The 14,113-nt window shown below is 45.1% G+C and overlaps 1 protein-coding gene and 1 long non-coding RNA gene across 3 annotated transcripts in view; one reads left to right on the top strand and one right to left on the bottom strand.

Annotated features, from left to right (window-relative positions):
* The window catches only part of MTHFR (methylenetetrahydrofolate reductase), a 79,640-nt gene that overhangs the window by 57,684 nt on the left and 7,843 nt on the right, over positions 1 to 14,113 (bottom strand). Inside the window, exon 1 of one of the 2 annotated variants that reach the window (XM_078642210.1) lies at positions 12,079 to 12,213. The exons of the other annotated variant lie outside the window; for it this stretch is intronic. Coding sequence (XP_078498336.1) covers positions 12,079 to 12,086 — 8 coding nt within the window. The 5' untranslated portion in view covers positions 12,087 to 12,213. Of the gene's footprint in view, positions 1 to 12,078; positions 12,214 to 14,113 lie in introns of those variants that run through there. 2 annotated transcript variants of the gene reach the window in all.
* Positions 9,902 to 10,295, top strand: LOC144753111 (uncharacterized). Its single transcript, XR_013594201.1, has 3 exons — positions 9,902 to 9,922; positions 10,013 to 10,079; positions 10,192 to 10,295. It is a non-coding gene; the product is annotated as an uncharacterized LOC144753111 (long non-coding RNA).

Here is a 14,113-nt window from a genome sequence, read left to right as displayed (position 1 = left end):
ATAGAAATTCCTGAAGCGGACAATGGCGGAGGAGGCTGGGTGCTTAGAACAGCAGGGTCAAAAAATTACAGCAGGTGGGGGCACCAATATGCTCCTCGTTGTGAGCCGAGGAGGAGGAAGGCGCTCGCTCGCAGGCAGGGAGTCCACCCAGCTCTTTCCCTTTACTCCGTTCAGAATCACCTCCTGTAAGGAAGGCTAAGGGACCCCTAAGCCTTAGGAGTGACCACTCATCTGGGCCCATTAGCAGTAATTACAGAGTAATGGTGCTGGGGCTGATGAGCGCAGAGCCATTGAGATGCAGAGTGCGAGGATCGCGTGACCTGGCAGCACAAAGGAGGGGGAGGATTTGCGGCTGCAATTTCCACGACCCACATCCTGCACGGCGCCGCGGCGCCCCTGGCTTCTCATCACGGCGCACCAGGGCGCCGCGGCGCACACTTTGGGAACCACTGCTTTAGCACTACCCTTCACTGAACCTAAAACCCCTTACTTTCCATTGCTACCCTTCACTGAACCCCAAGGGCCCCACTACCCCTTAACGGTACCAATCCCTGAACTGTACTAATCCATAATGCCCTTTAATGCAACCCTTCCCCGAATTCTAACAGTCTTACTACCCCTTAACGCTATCCTCCCCTGAACCCTAAAGATCCCATTACCCTTAATGCTACTCTACCATGAAGCCTAAAAACCCATTACTATCTCTTAATGCTACCCTCCCCAAAACCTATATACCACATGCAATATGACTCTAATGTACTGACAAGTTATATTAATTTGTGTTTAAACACGTACATGCATATTTAATGAGCACCATTGATTTAATATCCTAAAATTTGCCTCGAGTAAGCCTCTTTTTCATTCTGCATAACACACTGCTTTCCATTTCTGCTGACTTGACTATTCCTTTTGCAGGTTTTCACACACATTGTTAGTTTGAGAATAGATACAACACTGTATTAGCGACAGAGAGAGAGGCTGAGAAGAATACCTGAATGAAATAACTTGGAGAGGCAGAGCGTTAACCGAAGAGTCCTATTCAACAATGTTTCAAAATGGCTTGGTTGATTTGATTTGATTTGAATGGAGATTTGTAGTGCGCAACTTTGCCCGAAGGCATCAAGGCGCAGATGATGGAAAATAGCCAGGTACTTATATAGGGAGTATAGGAACCTAAGAGTAGGCTTCAGTGAAGAGCAAGGTTTTAAGGCCCTTTCGGAAGAGGACAAGAGATTCTTGGTTCCTGAGTTCCAAGGGGAGCTCGTTCCAAAGTCTAGGGGCGAGGGAGGAAAACGCCTTGCCTCCCCATCTCGCTTTAGCAACTCGTGGGATGGTTAGAAAATTCTGGCTGGCAGAGCGAAAGGCCCTACCAGGGGCGTAGATTGACACTAGGGACCTGATGCCCTCCGCATCAGCACCATGAAGAGCCCGGTAAGTAATGGTCAGGATTTTAAATTTTATCCTGGCATACATGGGGAGCCAGTGAAGATTTTTCCTGATCAGGGTTCCTGAAGAACGTCTGGGGGCATTGACGACAAACCTCGCTGCAGCGTTCTGGACGACTTGCAGGCGATGGATTAGTTTGTTGCTCATGCCAAGATATAAGGCATTGCAGTAGTCCAGGCGCGAGGATAGGAGGGCAACAGAAACAAGTTTCCGGGCGTCAGGGGAGAGGTAGTGGGTAAGCTTTCTTAACACCCTTAGGACCCCGCAGCAGGTTGAGACCGTTCTGTTAACTTGCTTGTCAAAGGCAAGTGAGGTGTCAAATATGACTCCCAGATTACGGGCGACGGGAGAAGGCTGGGGGCATGTTCCCAGTGTCTGTGGCCACCAGTCGACTGACCAAACCTCCTTGTTTCCACCAAAGACAAGGATCTCAGTCTTTTCCCCGTTTAACTTGAGGAAGTTCGAGGCCATCCAACCTGCCACAGCTTCCATGCAGTTTCTAAAGTTTAGGGTTGTGGTCTCGACGGATTGCGACAGAGAGACCATGATCTGTGTGTCATCGGCGTACGAGAGCACTTCCAGTCTAAAAGTCCTGACAAGCCCAGCAAGTGGGGCCACAAACGTTGAAGAGCGTAGGGCTCAAAGAAGAGCCCTGCGGGACCCCACACTGCAGAGGCTTGGCGGTGGAAAGGAAGTCACCCAATTTGACCCTTTGCTCCCGATGGTTAAGGAAAGAAGTGAGGAGGCCCAGAGCCAGACCCTCCACCCCCGTCTCCCTGAGACGGGAGGCCAAGATGGTAGGGGACAGGGTGTCACATGCGGCTGTAAGGTCGAGCAGGATCAGAAGAGTAGTCTGACCTCTGTCGACCTTAGCGCGGATGTTATAGACCACCACTGTGAGGGCTGACTCAGTGCTGTGCGCCTTTCGAAAGCCATGCTGAAAGGGGTCAAGCAGGCAGGTCTTATCAAGAAAGGCGCTAAGACGGAAATTCAGTTGAGCCTCCAGCATCTTGGCTGGAGCAGGAAGAAGGGAAATGGGACGAAAGCTCTTCAGGGTCCCAGAATCCAGGGAGGCCTTTTTTAGGAGGGGCTTAACGATGGCAGTCTTCCAGGATGCGGGAAATAATCCGCTGGAGATAGCCCTATTCATAACTTCCAGCAAGAGGGGAAGTAAGGTATCCCTGCAGTTTTTTTGGATTTTGAGCGGGCAGGGGTCGAGGGGAGATCCTGAATTGATCGAGTCCAGGAGCTTGTCGAGGACCTCAGCCGTAAGAAGAGGAAAACTGGGGTAGGTTTCATTGGGGACTGGGATATGCTCTAGACTGGGAAGAGGAACTTGGGTGAGATTATGAGTCTGGAGTGCTGTGTGAATGTCCAATATTTTAGTGTGGAAAAAGGTGGAAATCTGATCACAGAGTTCTTGCGAGGGAACTATGGGATCAGGATGTTGGACGAGAGATAAGGTATCTATAACTTTGAAAAGGTCTCCAGGGGAAGTGAAGGAGGAGGTTAGATTGGAAAAGTAGGTTTGCTTTTCGGCTAACACTGCCGCTTTTTAACTCTTAAGGAGATTTTTATGTTTGGTCCGTCCGTCAGCGTCAGGCTGGGCTCTCCAGAGCCTTTCTTCTCTCCTACACTCCTGTCTCTGCAATCTAAGGGAATCTGAGTACCAGGGCACTGCAGGCGTTTCCTGGCACAGTAGTGGGACTTAAGCGGGGCGAGAGTGTCCACAGCCCTAGAGATAGTGCTTGCGAGCTCGCGAGCAGTGGTATCAATGTCCTGAGAAGGGGAGGCTTGAAGTTGGCGATGAGAGGGCCAAGGGATTCGTTAGACAGGCCCCTGTAGCTCCTCTTCAGGACCCAACAGTTCGTATCCGTGGGAGGGGCGGAAAGAAAGCCTGACGCGAATTCCAGGGGGACTGCTTTATGATCAGACTGGTTGAGCAAGAATGATGTCATTACCATGTTTAGTGTGGAATATTTCACAAATGTTTCAGCTTACAAAGTGAGAATTGAAAGGACAATGGAAGCCCTGATGATGGGAACAGAGGGGTGGCACCTGCATGATTTTAGTGTGAATAACTGGAGACTGTGGTGTGAGAGCCATTGGACTTTGAGTGGTTTAGACCTCAATGCTTATTTCTTTCTGATTCTTGCTGAGTGTGGCTTAGGCTAAACAGTCAAATTCCCCTGACCCAAAAAGACTCTTGATCAAGCCCCTGCAATGCTGACACCCTCCCGTACTTACCCAGATTTTTTTCATTTTGCATTTCCTGGAATTTAGAGATTCCGTAGACTAATAAACCATCCTCTTAGTTTGGGCTTTAACTTAGACGATTCTAGATTTACTCATGTATAGAAGAGGGGACCGGAAACTCTTCTTTGAGTACCAGATATTAATGCTGATCTTTTGTATTGCTGTGACTGAACTTCTTGTTTGCTTAATACTGGCATGTCTAAACTTCTTAAGGAGGTTGGGTTTCCCAATTGTTATTCAGTATCTTTATGGCATGGTGCTGAGATCTTTTGTACCTTAATTTAATAGCGAATTTGTAATAAACCTTCTTAACTAATCACTGTTCCTGGCCCTTATTATGTATCCAAATGGGTTACAATGTTAATTGAAATATGTTAATTCTCCTCATCTCTCAGTTGGGAAAAAAAGGTCATTCTGAGGACGAATGGTAAGACGGTTAGCCCAAACGTTGCAACAGCCCTTAGTTCCCCTTATTGCTACCCATCACTAAACCCTAAAAACCCAAACCTACTTTTAATGCTATACTTCCCTGAACCATAAAAATCCCTTATTATCCTTTAACACCACCCTTTCTAAACCAAAAACCCTTTAATTTTCTTTATTGCTACCCTTCCCTGAACCCTAAAAAACACACTAGTGCTTAACAGTACCCTTTCCTGAACCCTAAAATCTCCTTGCTATCCTTTTACGCTACACTTATCTGAACCCTTAAAAGCAAAACTAACGCTTGATGATATTTTCCATGAACCTTAAAAAACCTTACTGCCCCTTAACACTATCCTTCCGTGACATCTAACTACTCCTAAACACTATAAATCCCTTGCTGTTACCCTTCCGTGAATACTAAAGACCGCTTACAGGTCCCCTACCCACACCTCAGTGTAAATGTCCCTATTAGCAGGAGGGTGCCTCCTTGCCACTTCTCCTGTACACTTATATTTGCCTTATAAGGCACAACATTTTCAATTTATTCTTTTGTAGCCACAACTTTTTTTCGCTCTATTTTTTCAGAAAACAGTATTTTTGACAACTTTTTTGCAGTCTACTTTTTTCCACAATAAATTTGCTGCAATCCTTTTCTCCATGCTTGTTCTTTATCAACACCCTTTCTTCCTTCTTTCCTTTCATTCTCTCTTATTTTGGTCTCCTTTTCCACCTACCCTTTTACCTTTCTCCATTATCCCTTTTGTGCTTTTTTGGATCCTCCTTCTCCCTGCATCCACGCTATACTTCCTCCAGCCTCTTGGCTTCCTGTTATCCTTCCCTTACTTTGTTTCTTTCTACTCCCTCTCTTTTTCTTTCTTTGTCCTTATTTTGACCACCTTTCTTTTTTCTGTCTTCTCCGCTTCTTGCTGTATTTATTTATTTTCTGCCCCCTTCCTTTGATTTTTTTTCCTCCGTCCTTCATGTCTCCACTCCAATTCCCTCCCTGTTTTGTCATTGCTTTCTTTCTATTTTCATTCTCTTCTTTGTTGCTATTTTTCCTTTATTCTCTCTTTTAGCCTTTGTCTTCTTGTCTGGATTCCATTTAATCTTTCCTCCTCTCCATCTTTTCATCATGGTTTCCTGACTTCAGTTCCTTCCTTTCCGCTTTTGCCATTTCTTCATCTTTTCAATTTCTTCTTTTTTAGTCCATCCTCTACCCATAGTTTCTTTCTCTCCCAGCCTTCCTTGCTTTTTCTTAACTTCTCTTCTTGCTCACTCATTCTACATTTACCTTAAATGTTTTCCCTTCTCCTTTTTCTGATTTCTGTTATTTCTCTCAATAACCATGGTTTACCTACTTTGACACCGAGGCCCTCACCCTGCAACTATGTGACATTAATACAGTATTGCTCATTTGGTCATAGTGGAGGAGGCTCATAAGGAATATGATGAATGAACTAATGTTATTTGCATATATTTAAAATCATTACAGAAGTCAAACTATAAAATACATTGTATTGGTTTTTAATTCTACCATAAAATGAATGTGTGCAATTCAGATACTTCTTCCCTTAGTCTGACACATCCGCCTGTCTTTGTATATGAATTCCTATGTTACTCCCCGCTGGCTGTTTGCAAAGTTTTATTAGGTTTTGTACGTGGCTGCGAGGGATGCAGTGCTCACTCCAGTTGCTTTAATACTTAAGAAATATATCTTGAAGTTTTATTGTCACCCGCACCTGTAAGAAGGCTCAGCGCCAACCCTCTTTGCCTCCCCTGCTACAGTTGACTGAGTGGGGGCTTTACGACACCACTGATGGGAAATGGACAACCCTTGGCCAGCGAACTTGAAGCACGTGGCTCAATGGTGAGAGAAAAAAGGCCTGGTAACAGAAGTGACCAGGACTCCAGCGTGCACCAACAATATTTAAATTCTCCAGTCAAAAGTATATCATGTTTTAGTCACACATTTAATCACAATTCATTATATTGCTTCACCAATTACATAACATTTCAAGGAGAAAGTCCAACAAATCATTAGTATGGTTCAATGTGAAGTACATAAATTACACCAAATTAAATAACATCATAAATTGCATAAACCCAATGCATTTCGGGGCTTGTGCCCCTTCGTCAGGGGTCTGTATGAAGAAAAGAAAAAAGGGGGAAACAGGAAGAAAGAAAACTCAGTTACTTCCAGTGCTTAGGAGGACAATGTATTTTCTGCATGTAGTGTTTTAACATCAGTCTTACTGCAACTATGGACTGACTAATCCACTCATGGATTCGATGAATAGCGTGGCACGCGGCTGCGCGTAATCTAGGGAATGAGTAAATACTTTAAGTAAACACAATATTCTATGAACCACAAATGTGTTTCTGTGTAGAGAGCACACAAAGTGCTGGTTACCTGAATGCTTGTTGTTGAGGTAACTGAAAATAAACGGACAGACAAAATGCATACCATTTTAGATTGAGGCAAACAGATCTAAAATTAGACAGTGAAGTATGTTACTGCCGAGAAAATGATTCTAAGCTCACCTGCTGGATTAGAAATGAGGCGTTTTTACTCTGCAGAATGTAAGAAAAAAGGAAAGCTAATGAGCATTTAAACAGTGCATGCTCAAGAAAACAATTTTTTATAGCTAGCCCTCCACAGTAAGGGGAAAAAACATTTACCTGTCATGGTTCGATGTGCTTTACGAAGCAGCAGTTTAACGAAGTGTCACAGCATTCTGTGAAGACAATAAGCGGTTGGGGACTTTAAAAACCAACTCGTAGGTTATAAATATTATCAGCTGATGTGGGGAAGCGGAACTCACCGCAAAACTCGACCGGCTGGTCCAAAAAGACATCCGCACCCGTGCTATCGTGCACACGACTAGTCCCTTTTCCCTGTTATTAACTCGTCGAGTATAACGAGCTACGAGATAAATGACGGACTGTTCCGCGCTGAAAGGAGGCGCCATTATTAAGTGCCTTCGATCTCAATCTATTGCAAGTAGATGCAATGAATTAAAGTTTCCGTATATTGCCTCGGAGGCCCATAAAAAGTAGCGTGTGTACTGCAGAAAAAGGATAGAATAGGTGCAACAAGAAAAAGAAGCAAACACAACGAAACAAAGAGAAAATGTTTTCATTAACTGCCTATTAACAATCTGGTGCTGCGCAGCCCTTTTTTTTTTTTAAATCCAAAGAGGAAACTTTTGTGCGAGTGTCCTGCCTATTTACAATCTTATACAGTACTCAGATGGGTCACCATAATTAATTGTGTTAATAAGTATTACTAGGAATAAGTGTATGTAGGTGATATTAGTAGCACCGTGAAATTGAGATCATGAGGGGTCCTGGTTTTTATATGTTCATAGAAAACAAACCATTTCCATTTTGTCGTTAAGCCCACTTGGGGACATTGTTTGCAATTTTCGAATCCAAAAGGCTTCCCTCTGGAGGAGGGTCCTGGCGTTATCATGACCCAAACGCTGTGGGATCAGTTCGATTATTTGAAATCTTAATTGGGCAAGCGTATGCCTTGCGTCAATCCAATGCTTTGCCAACGGCGATGTGAGGTTTTTGTTCCGTATCCGGCTTTTGTGCTCTGACAATCGAATTTTTAATTTTCTGTCCGTCTTTCCGACATACAGAAGACCACATGGACACTTGATCGAATAGACCACATGTTCTGAGTTACAGTTCGTTGTGTGTCTCAGTGGTATTTTCTCTCCTGTTCGTGGGTGCAATAGGGTATTACCTAGTATGGCATTATTGCAGTTTTTACAGTTGAAACACTTCGTTGTGCCTTTGTATGTTTCATTTTGTTGTCTCCCATCGTTCAAGGATTTGTTCAAGACCTCTTTGAAATTTTGAGCTCTTTTGTATGCGAACAAGGGTTTGTCCGTAAACAATGCGCCAAAGTCATTCTCTGTTTGGAGAATTTCCCATCTTTTCAGTATGTAGCTTTGCTCTACAGCAGTTTCCACCCGGCCTCTCTGATCAATAATCTCCCAATCTCACAGTTCATGAGGATAAAACGAATATCAACGGACGATTTGCAATGTGAAAAAAGTCTTGATGAACAAAAACATAGATACCTCGACAGGGGATACCCTAGAAAATTGCTTGAAGCACATTTAGGAAAAATCAAGTCAATCCCAAGAAAAGATCTTCTGCAAAAGAAATCTAAAAAGACCAACCAAAGAATGGTTTTTGTATCCAAATTTTCAACAGCCTCTAGAGATATAAAAAGGATCATACTGAAAAGATGGGAAATTCTCCAAACAGAGAATGACTTTGGCGCATTGTTTACGGACAAACCCTTGTTCGCATACAAAAGAGCTCAAAATTTCAAAGAGGTCTTGAACAAATCCTTGAACGATGGGAGACAACAAAATGAAACATACAAAGGCACAACGAAGTGTTTCAACTGTAAAAACTGCAATAATGCCATACTAGGTAATACCCTATTGCACCCACGAACAGGAGAGAAAATACCACTGAGACACACAACGAACTGTAACTCAGAACATGTGGTCTATTCGATCAAGTGTCCATGTGGTCTTCTGTATGTCGGAAAGACGGACAGAAAATTAAAAATTCGATTGTCAGAGCACAAAAGCCGGATACGGAACAAAAACCTCACATCGCCGTTGGCAAAGCATTGGATTGACGCAAGGCATACGCTTGCCCAATTAAGATTTCAAATAATCAAACTGATCCCACAGCGTTTGGGTCATGATAACGCCAGGACCCTCCTCCAGAGGGAAGCCTTTTGGATTCGAAAATTGCAAACAATGTCCCCAAGTGGGCTTAACGACAAAATGGAAATGGTTTGTTTTCTATGAACATATAAAAACCAGGACCCCTCATGATCTCAATTTCACGGTGCTACTAATATCACCTACATACACTTATTCCTAGTAATACTTATTAACACAATTAATTATGGTGACCCATCTGAGTACTGTATAAGATTGTAAATAGGCAGGACACTCGCACAAAAGTTTCCTCTTTGGATTTTTTTTAAAAAAATGGGCTGCGCAGCACCAGATTGTTAATAGGCAGTTAATGAAAACATTTTCTCTTTGTTTCGTTGTGTTTGCTTCTTTTTCTTGTTGCACCTATTCTATCCTTTTTCTGCAGTACACACGCTACTTTTTATGGGCCTCCGAGGCAATATACGGAAACTTTAATTCATTGCATCTACTTGCAATAGATTGAGATCGAAGGCACTTAATAATGGCGCCTCCTTTCAGCGCGGAACAGTCCGTCATTTATCTCGTAGCTCGTTATACTCAACGAGTTAATAACAGGGAAAAGGGACTAGTCGTGTGCACGATAGCACGGGTGCGGATGTCTTTTTGGACCCGCCGGTCGAGTTTTGCGGTGAGTTCCGCTTCCCCACATCAGCTGATAATATTTATAACCTACGAATTGGTTTTTAAAGTCCCCAACTGCTTATTGTCTTCACAGAATGCTGTGACACTTCGTTAAACTGCTGCTTCGTAAAGCACATCGAACCATGACAGGTAAACGTTTTTTCCCCGTACTGTGGAGGGCTAGCTATAAAAAATTGTTTTCTTGAGCATGCACTGTTTAAATGCTCATTAGCTTTCCTTTTTTCTTAAATTCTGCAGAGTAAAAACGCCTCATTTCTAATCCAGCAGGTGAGCTAAGAATCATTTACTCGGCAGTAACATACTTCACTGTCTAATTTTAGATCTGTTTGCCTCAATCTAAAATGGTATGCATTTTGTCTGTCCGTTTATTTTCAGTTACCTCAACTACAAGCATTCAGGTAACCAGCACTTTGTGTGCTCTCTACACAGAAACACATTTGTGGTTCATAGAATATTGTGTTTACTTAAAGTATTTACTCATTCCCTAGATTACGCGCAGCCGCGTGCCACGCTATTCATCGAATCCATGAGTGGATTCGTCAGTCCATAGTTGCGGTAAGACTGATGTTAAAACACTACATGCAGAAAATACATTGTCCTCCTAAGCACTGGAAGTAACTGAGTTTTCTTTCTTCCTGTTTCCCCCTTTTTTCTTTTCTTCATTCAGACCCCTGACGAAGGGGCACAAGCCCCGAAATGCATTGGGTTTATGCAATTTATGATGTTATTTAATTTGGTGTAATTTATGTACTTCACATTGAACCATACTAATGATTTGTTGGACTTTCTCCTTGAAATGCTATGTAATTGGTGAAGCAATATAATGAATTGTGATTAAATGTGTGACTAAAACATTATATACTTTTGACTGGAGAATTTAAATATTGTTGGTGCACGCTGGAGTCCTGGTCACTTCTGTTACCAGGCCTTACATTTAGCTATCCAATAGTGTGCAGGCACTAATCCAACGCGCACACATACCGTACAAGTAGGCTAAATTGGATTCATGAGTGCAGTCCCCACATACATTCAATGGTGAGAGAGGCAGACCCTGATGCAGAGGTCTAGCCCGGGACCAGGGTTCAATTCCCCGCCTCGGCGGGACTTGGGCTCAGAAATTCCACGGACCTGATAATTCTCGCCTCGGTGCCTATTCCAATCATGGAGTCCCACTCTGCAACTCTGGGCAATAGCTTGCTTAATCTCCACAACGGCCCCCACAACGCTAAGGATGCCTGGCCTCCACCTTGGGGGTGCCCAGGAGTGGACACCTCACAGGGAAAGCCAGGATGGGTTCCACAGCGGTATTCGTACAAGCGCCTTGAGACCCTTGTGGGGGAGTAGTGCGCTATACAAGTATCAATTTACAATTTTACACGTAAATGTCCCAAGCGGATCTGCTCTAAGCCCTCTCACACACTATTTGTTCTTCCATCTGTGTTTTAAAGTGGTTGCTTCCAGCCTCCTTATAATAAATGCTTCAACACCTAATATCACCGGATCATACTCAATAGATTGCAATCATCTGGATCCGGGATCCTCACAGTACCTGCTCGTTCTCACAGTACAGTTTCTTTGCTCCAGGTGACTCATATTACATGCTCATTTTCACAGTACTTTATGACCCTCATAGTACGTGCTCAATCTCATAGTATTGAGTCCCTTGGCTCCGGGTCGTTCACAGAACGTTATCATTCTCTTAGCACTGGCGCCGCAAGACTTCTAGCAGTACCTGCTCATTGTCACGCTACTTGAGCCCTCTGCTCCAGGACCCTTACAGTAGGAGCTCATTCTCACTGCATTGGAGTCATTTGCTCCGGTCCCTACAATACCTTTTTATTCTCACAGCTTTGGAAACCAGAAGCTACATGGTCAATCTCACGGTACAGAGATGCCCTCAGCTCGCCCTGCACTGCCTGCGTCTACATTCTCACCTACCAGACACCTCTGCTCAGCCGAACTCTACTTGCACACACCCCAGTGAATGGAGTACCATCACATGGGGTATTACGGACCTGGCGGTCGTGCCTTCCCCTACCTCGCTCCTACAGCCTGGAACGAGCTGCCACTGCACATCAGAGCCTCCTCTGAACTCCACAAGACACTGAAGACCTGGCTCCTCTCCTAGCCCTGACCCTGGCTCGGCCCATACAGCGCCTGGATAACCTCTGGGGTGAGTTTTGTGCTAAAACAAATGGACAGCACTGGGCTCTCCGAATCACTCGGCTCCAGTACCCGGCCTCACAGTGGCTACAGCATGGAGTTTCTACACATGCATCGTTCCTCCCAGTATCTAGACCCCCCGCCCGCCCCCTTGTGCTCACTAAGCTCCAGACTCCTCGCTCATTCGTCGCAGTTCTAGAGACTCTGCTTCAGGCCCCTTGACACCATCATTCATCCATCACACTACATTCGCGTCTCCCTCACTCGTTCATCGCAGCACCCGAGGCGGCTCCTTCCTTCCTCGCTGTCGGCTCCGCAGCGCCTTCCCTCTGCCCCCGCCCCTCAGGCCGCCAGCCCCTGGAGTCCCTCGACACCTGCCCCGTCACACTACCTTCTCATTGCTCTCGTATTACGGACTCCCCCTTAAACAGGAGCCGCGGCAGCTGCTGGAACCGTCGGCCGGTGTCGAGTCCTCGCAGGCTGGCGAGGGTGGCCTTTGTTCCACTTGAGCCGCGGCCAAGAGGTGCGAGGCGGAGTTAGAGATTGAGAAATTGGCTTCTCTCCGCTTTGCACCTGCTCTCCCTGAAGCCAGGCAGCGCTGCACGAGACAAGCCGAGCACCCTCGCCCCATCCTGCTTACACCCCCGACCTGGCAGAGCCCCCTCCCCCTCAAGCTTGACAGCAACCAGTAACATTACTTTGCATTGTATCCCCTCGAGCCAGATGGTTGACTGAACCCCATCCCCCACCCTCACAGCTGAGACCCCCTTCAGATAGGCCGCGTGCTGCGAAGGCCATTCCTTGTGGTCACTAACACTAGACTCACCCCTCCAGCCAAGCACTGAAAACCACTTGCACACGAGGGAAGGAAGGCAAGGGCGAATGGACAATGCGACCCCCTAAAACCAGCAGACAGACAGCTAAGGAGTTGGGTCTCCCTCCAACAAGACTGAGCTGAGCAGACACATCTCCGGCCAGTGTAGTCCCCTGACGGCCTGCCAGGCTACATGTCCATTACCAAGAAGCAATATTGCTGGCCCTTACTAACTAACAACGCTTGCAAGACAATAAAGGTGCGGTGGTACTCGCTGACAGCAGCTACCGAATTTTGTAGGTAGTCGCAGCCTCAATACATCGGTAGAGAATTAATCCAGGTACCGCTGGGAGAGGCTTTTTGTAAACTTAACGAGAGTCAAACCCAGTCACGTAAAATGCAATCTTAAAAGTTCATCCAGGTTAAACGAAAAAAAGATATTAAATAAATGATAAATCAAATTCTAATGATCGTTTTCATTTCAGACTTCCGCCGGGAAAGTAGTCCATGTGTTAACTTCCAGATGAGGGAACACCCATCTCCAATGGAAGCATAACGGGAAAATAGGGACTAACAAAAGAGGATAAACAAATAAAACAAGCATTTGCAATGCAATCGTTCTCGAATTTTTGCGAGTTTAAGCTATTGGCATTGCAAATAACAAAGCCTTTTGTTTTTAAAAAATAAATAAAAGGCATTGTCATTTACATTGCCAATAGCTTAAACTTGCGTAAAAGCGAGACCTCTTGCATTGCAAATGCTTGTTTTTTAAGCAGCCCTATTCCGTTAGTGGACACAAGCTGCTTAAAAAAAAACATTTCTCGCTTTGGAAATCAAATGCCGAATCGGAGGGCTGCTGTCCCAGACAGACGTCCATCCGTGCATTGACAGCCACACCCTGGGGGGGGGGGGCAGCAGGGGTGGTAGAGTTGGGAGTAGGTTGTGTGGGATGTGGAGGGCATATTGCCACCTGACTAATTAAATTCATTAGCAAGTCGTTTTGAGACCCTCTACAAGAAGCCACTTTGTGGTGAGAGCTATTAGTACGTAAGTGGATTTCAATTTTAATTCCCATGCCCCAAAAAGTTGGTAGGGAATTGCACATCCCTGCTTTGCGAGGGGAATGATAATACAAGCGTTTTCTTTCATGATACGCCCCTGAGTACTCTCACTGGAGTGCACTGTGAAAGGAGGCTATTTAGGAGGGGGTCTTAATGGGACGACCAATGAGTTTCCTACTAACAGAGCCATATTGGGAACGTGCTGAAGGCGGGTGCTTGACGACGTGCCCCAGGGGCACTACCCCTTTTCAGGAAATGTGTGGGTGGAATGCGGTGTCCAGTATTGGCATGGAGTTTCCCGTATGTGCTGAAATGATTACCTTTAAGGGGCCCTGCGTCCTGTATTCATCCCGCATAATGACTGCTATCAAACAAGCATCGGCAGTCAAGGCCACTGTCTTTAAACAAATGCAATTGTCCAAATCACTCTTTGACGTTTCAGTGAACGTGTGTATTGACTGTGTTCTTGCTCATCTGCCAATTACTGCCTGTCTTTTCCTCCAGGGCACAAATTAAGAATACCCGTAACAATGCACAGCTCTAGCGCACTT

This window comes from Lissotriton helveticus, chromosome 5_1 (assembly GCF_964261635.1).
Source record: "Lissotriton helveticus chromosome 5_1, aLisHel1.1, whole genome shotgun sequence".
Lineage (NCBI taxonomy): Eukaryota > Metazoa > Chordata > Amphibia > Caudata > Salamandridae > Lissotriton > Lissotriton helveticus.
The sequence above is the reverse complement of the archived record's forward strand: the minus strand, read 5'-3'. Positions and strand labels throughout refer to the sequence as shown.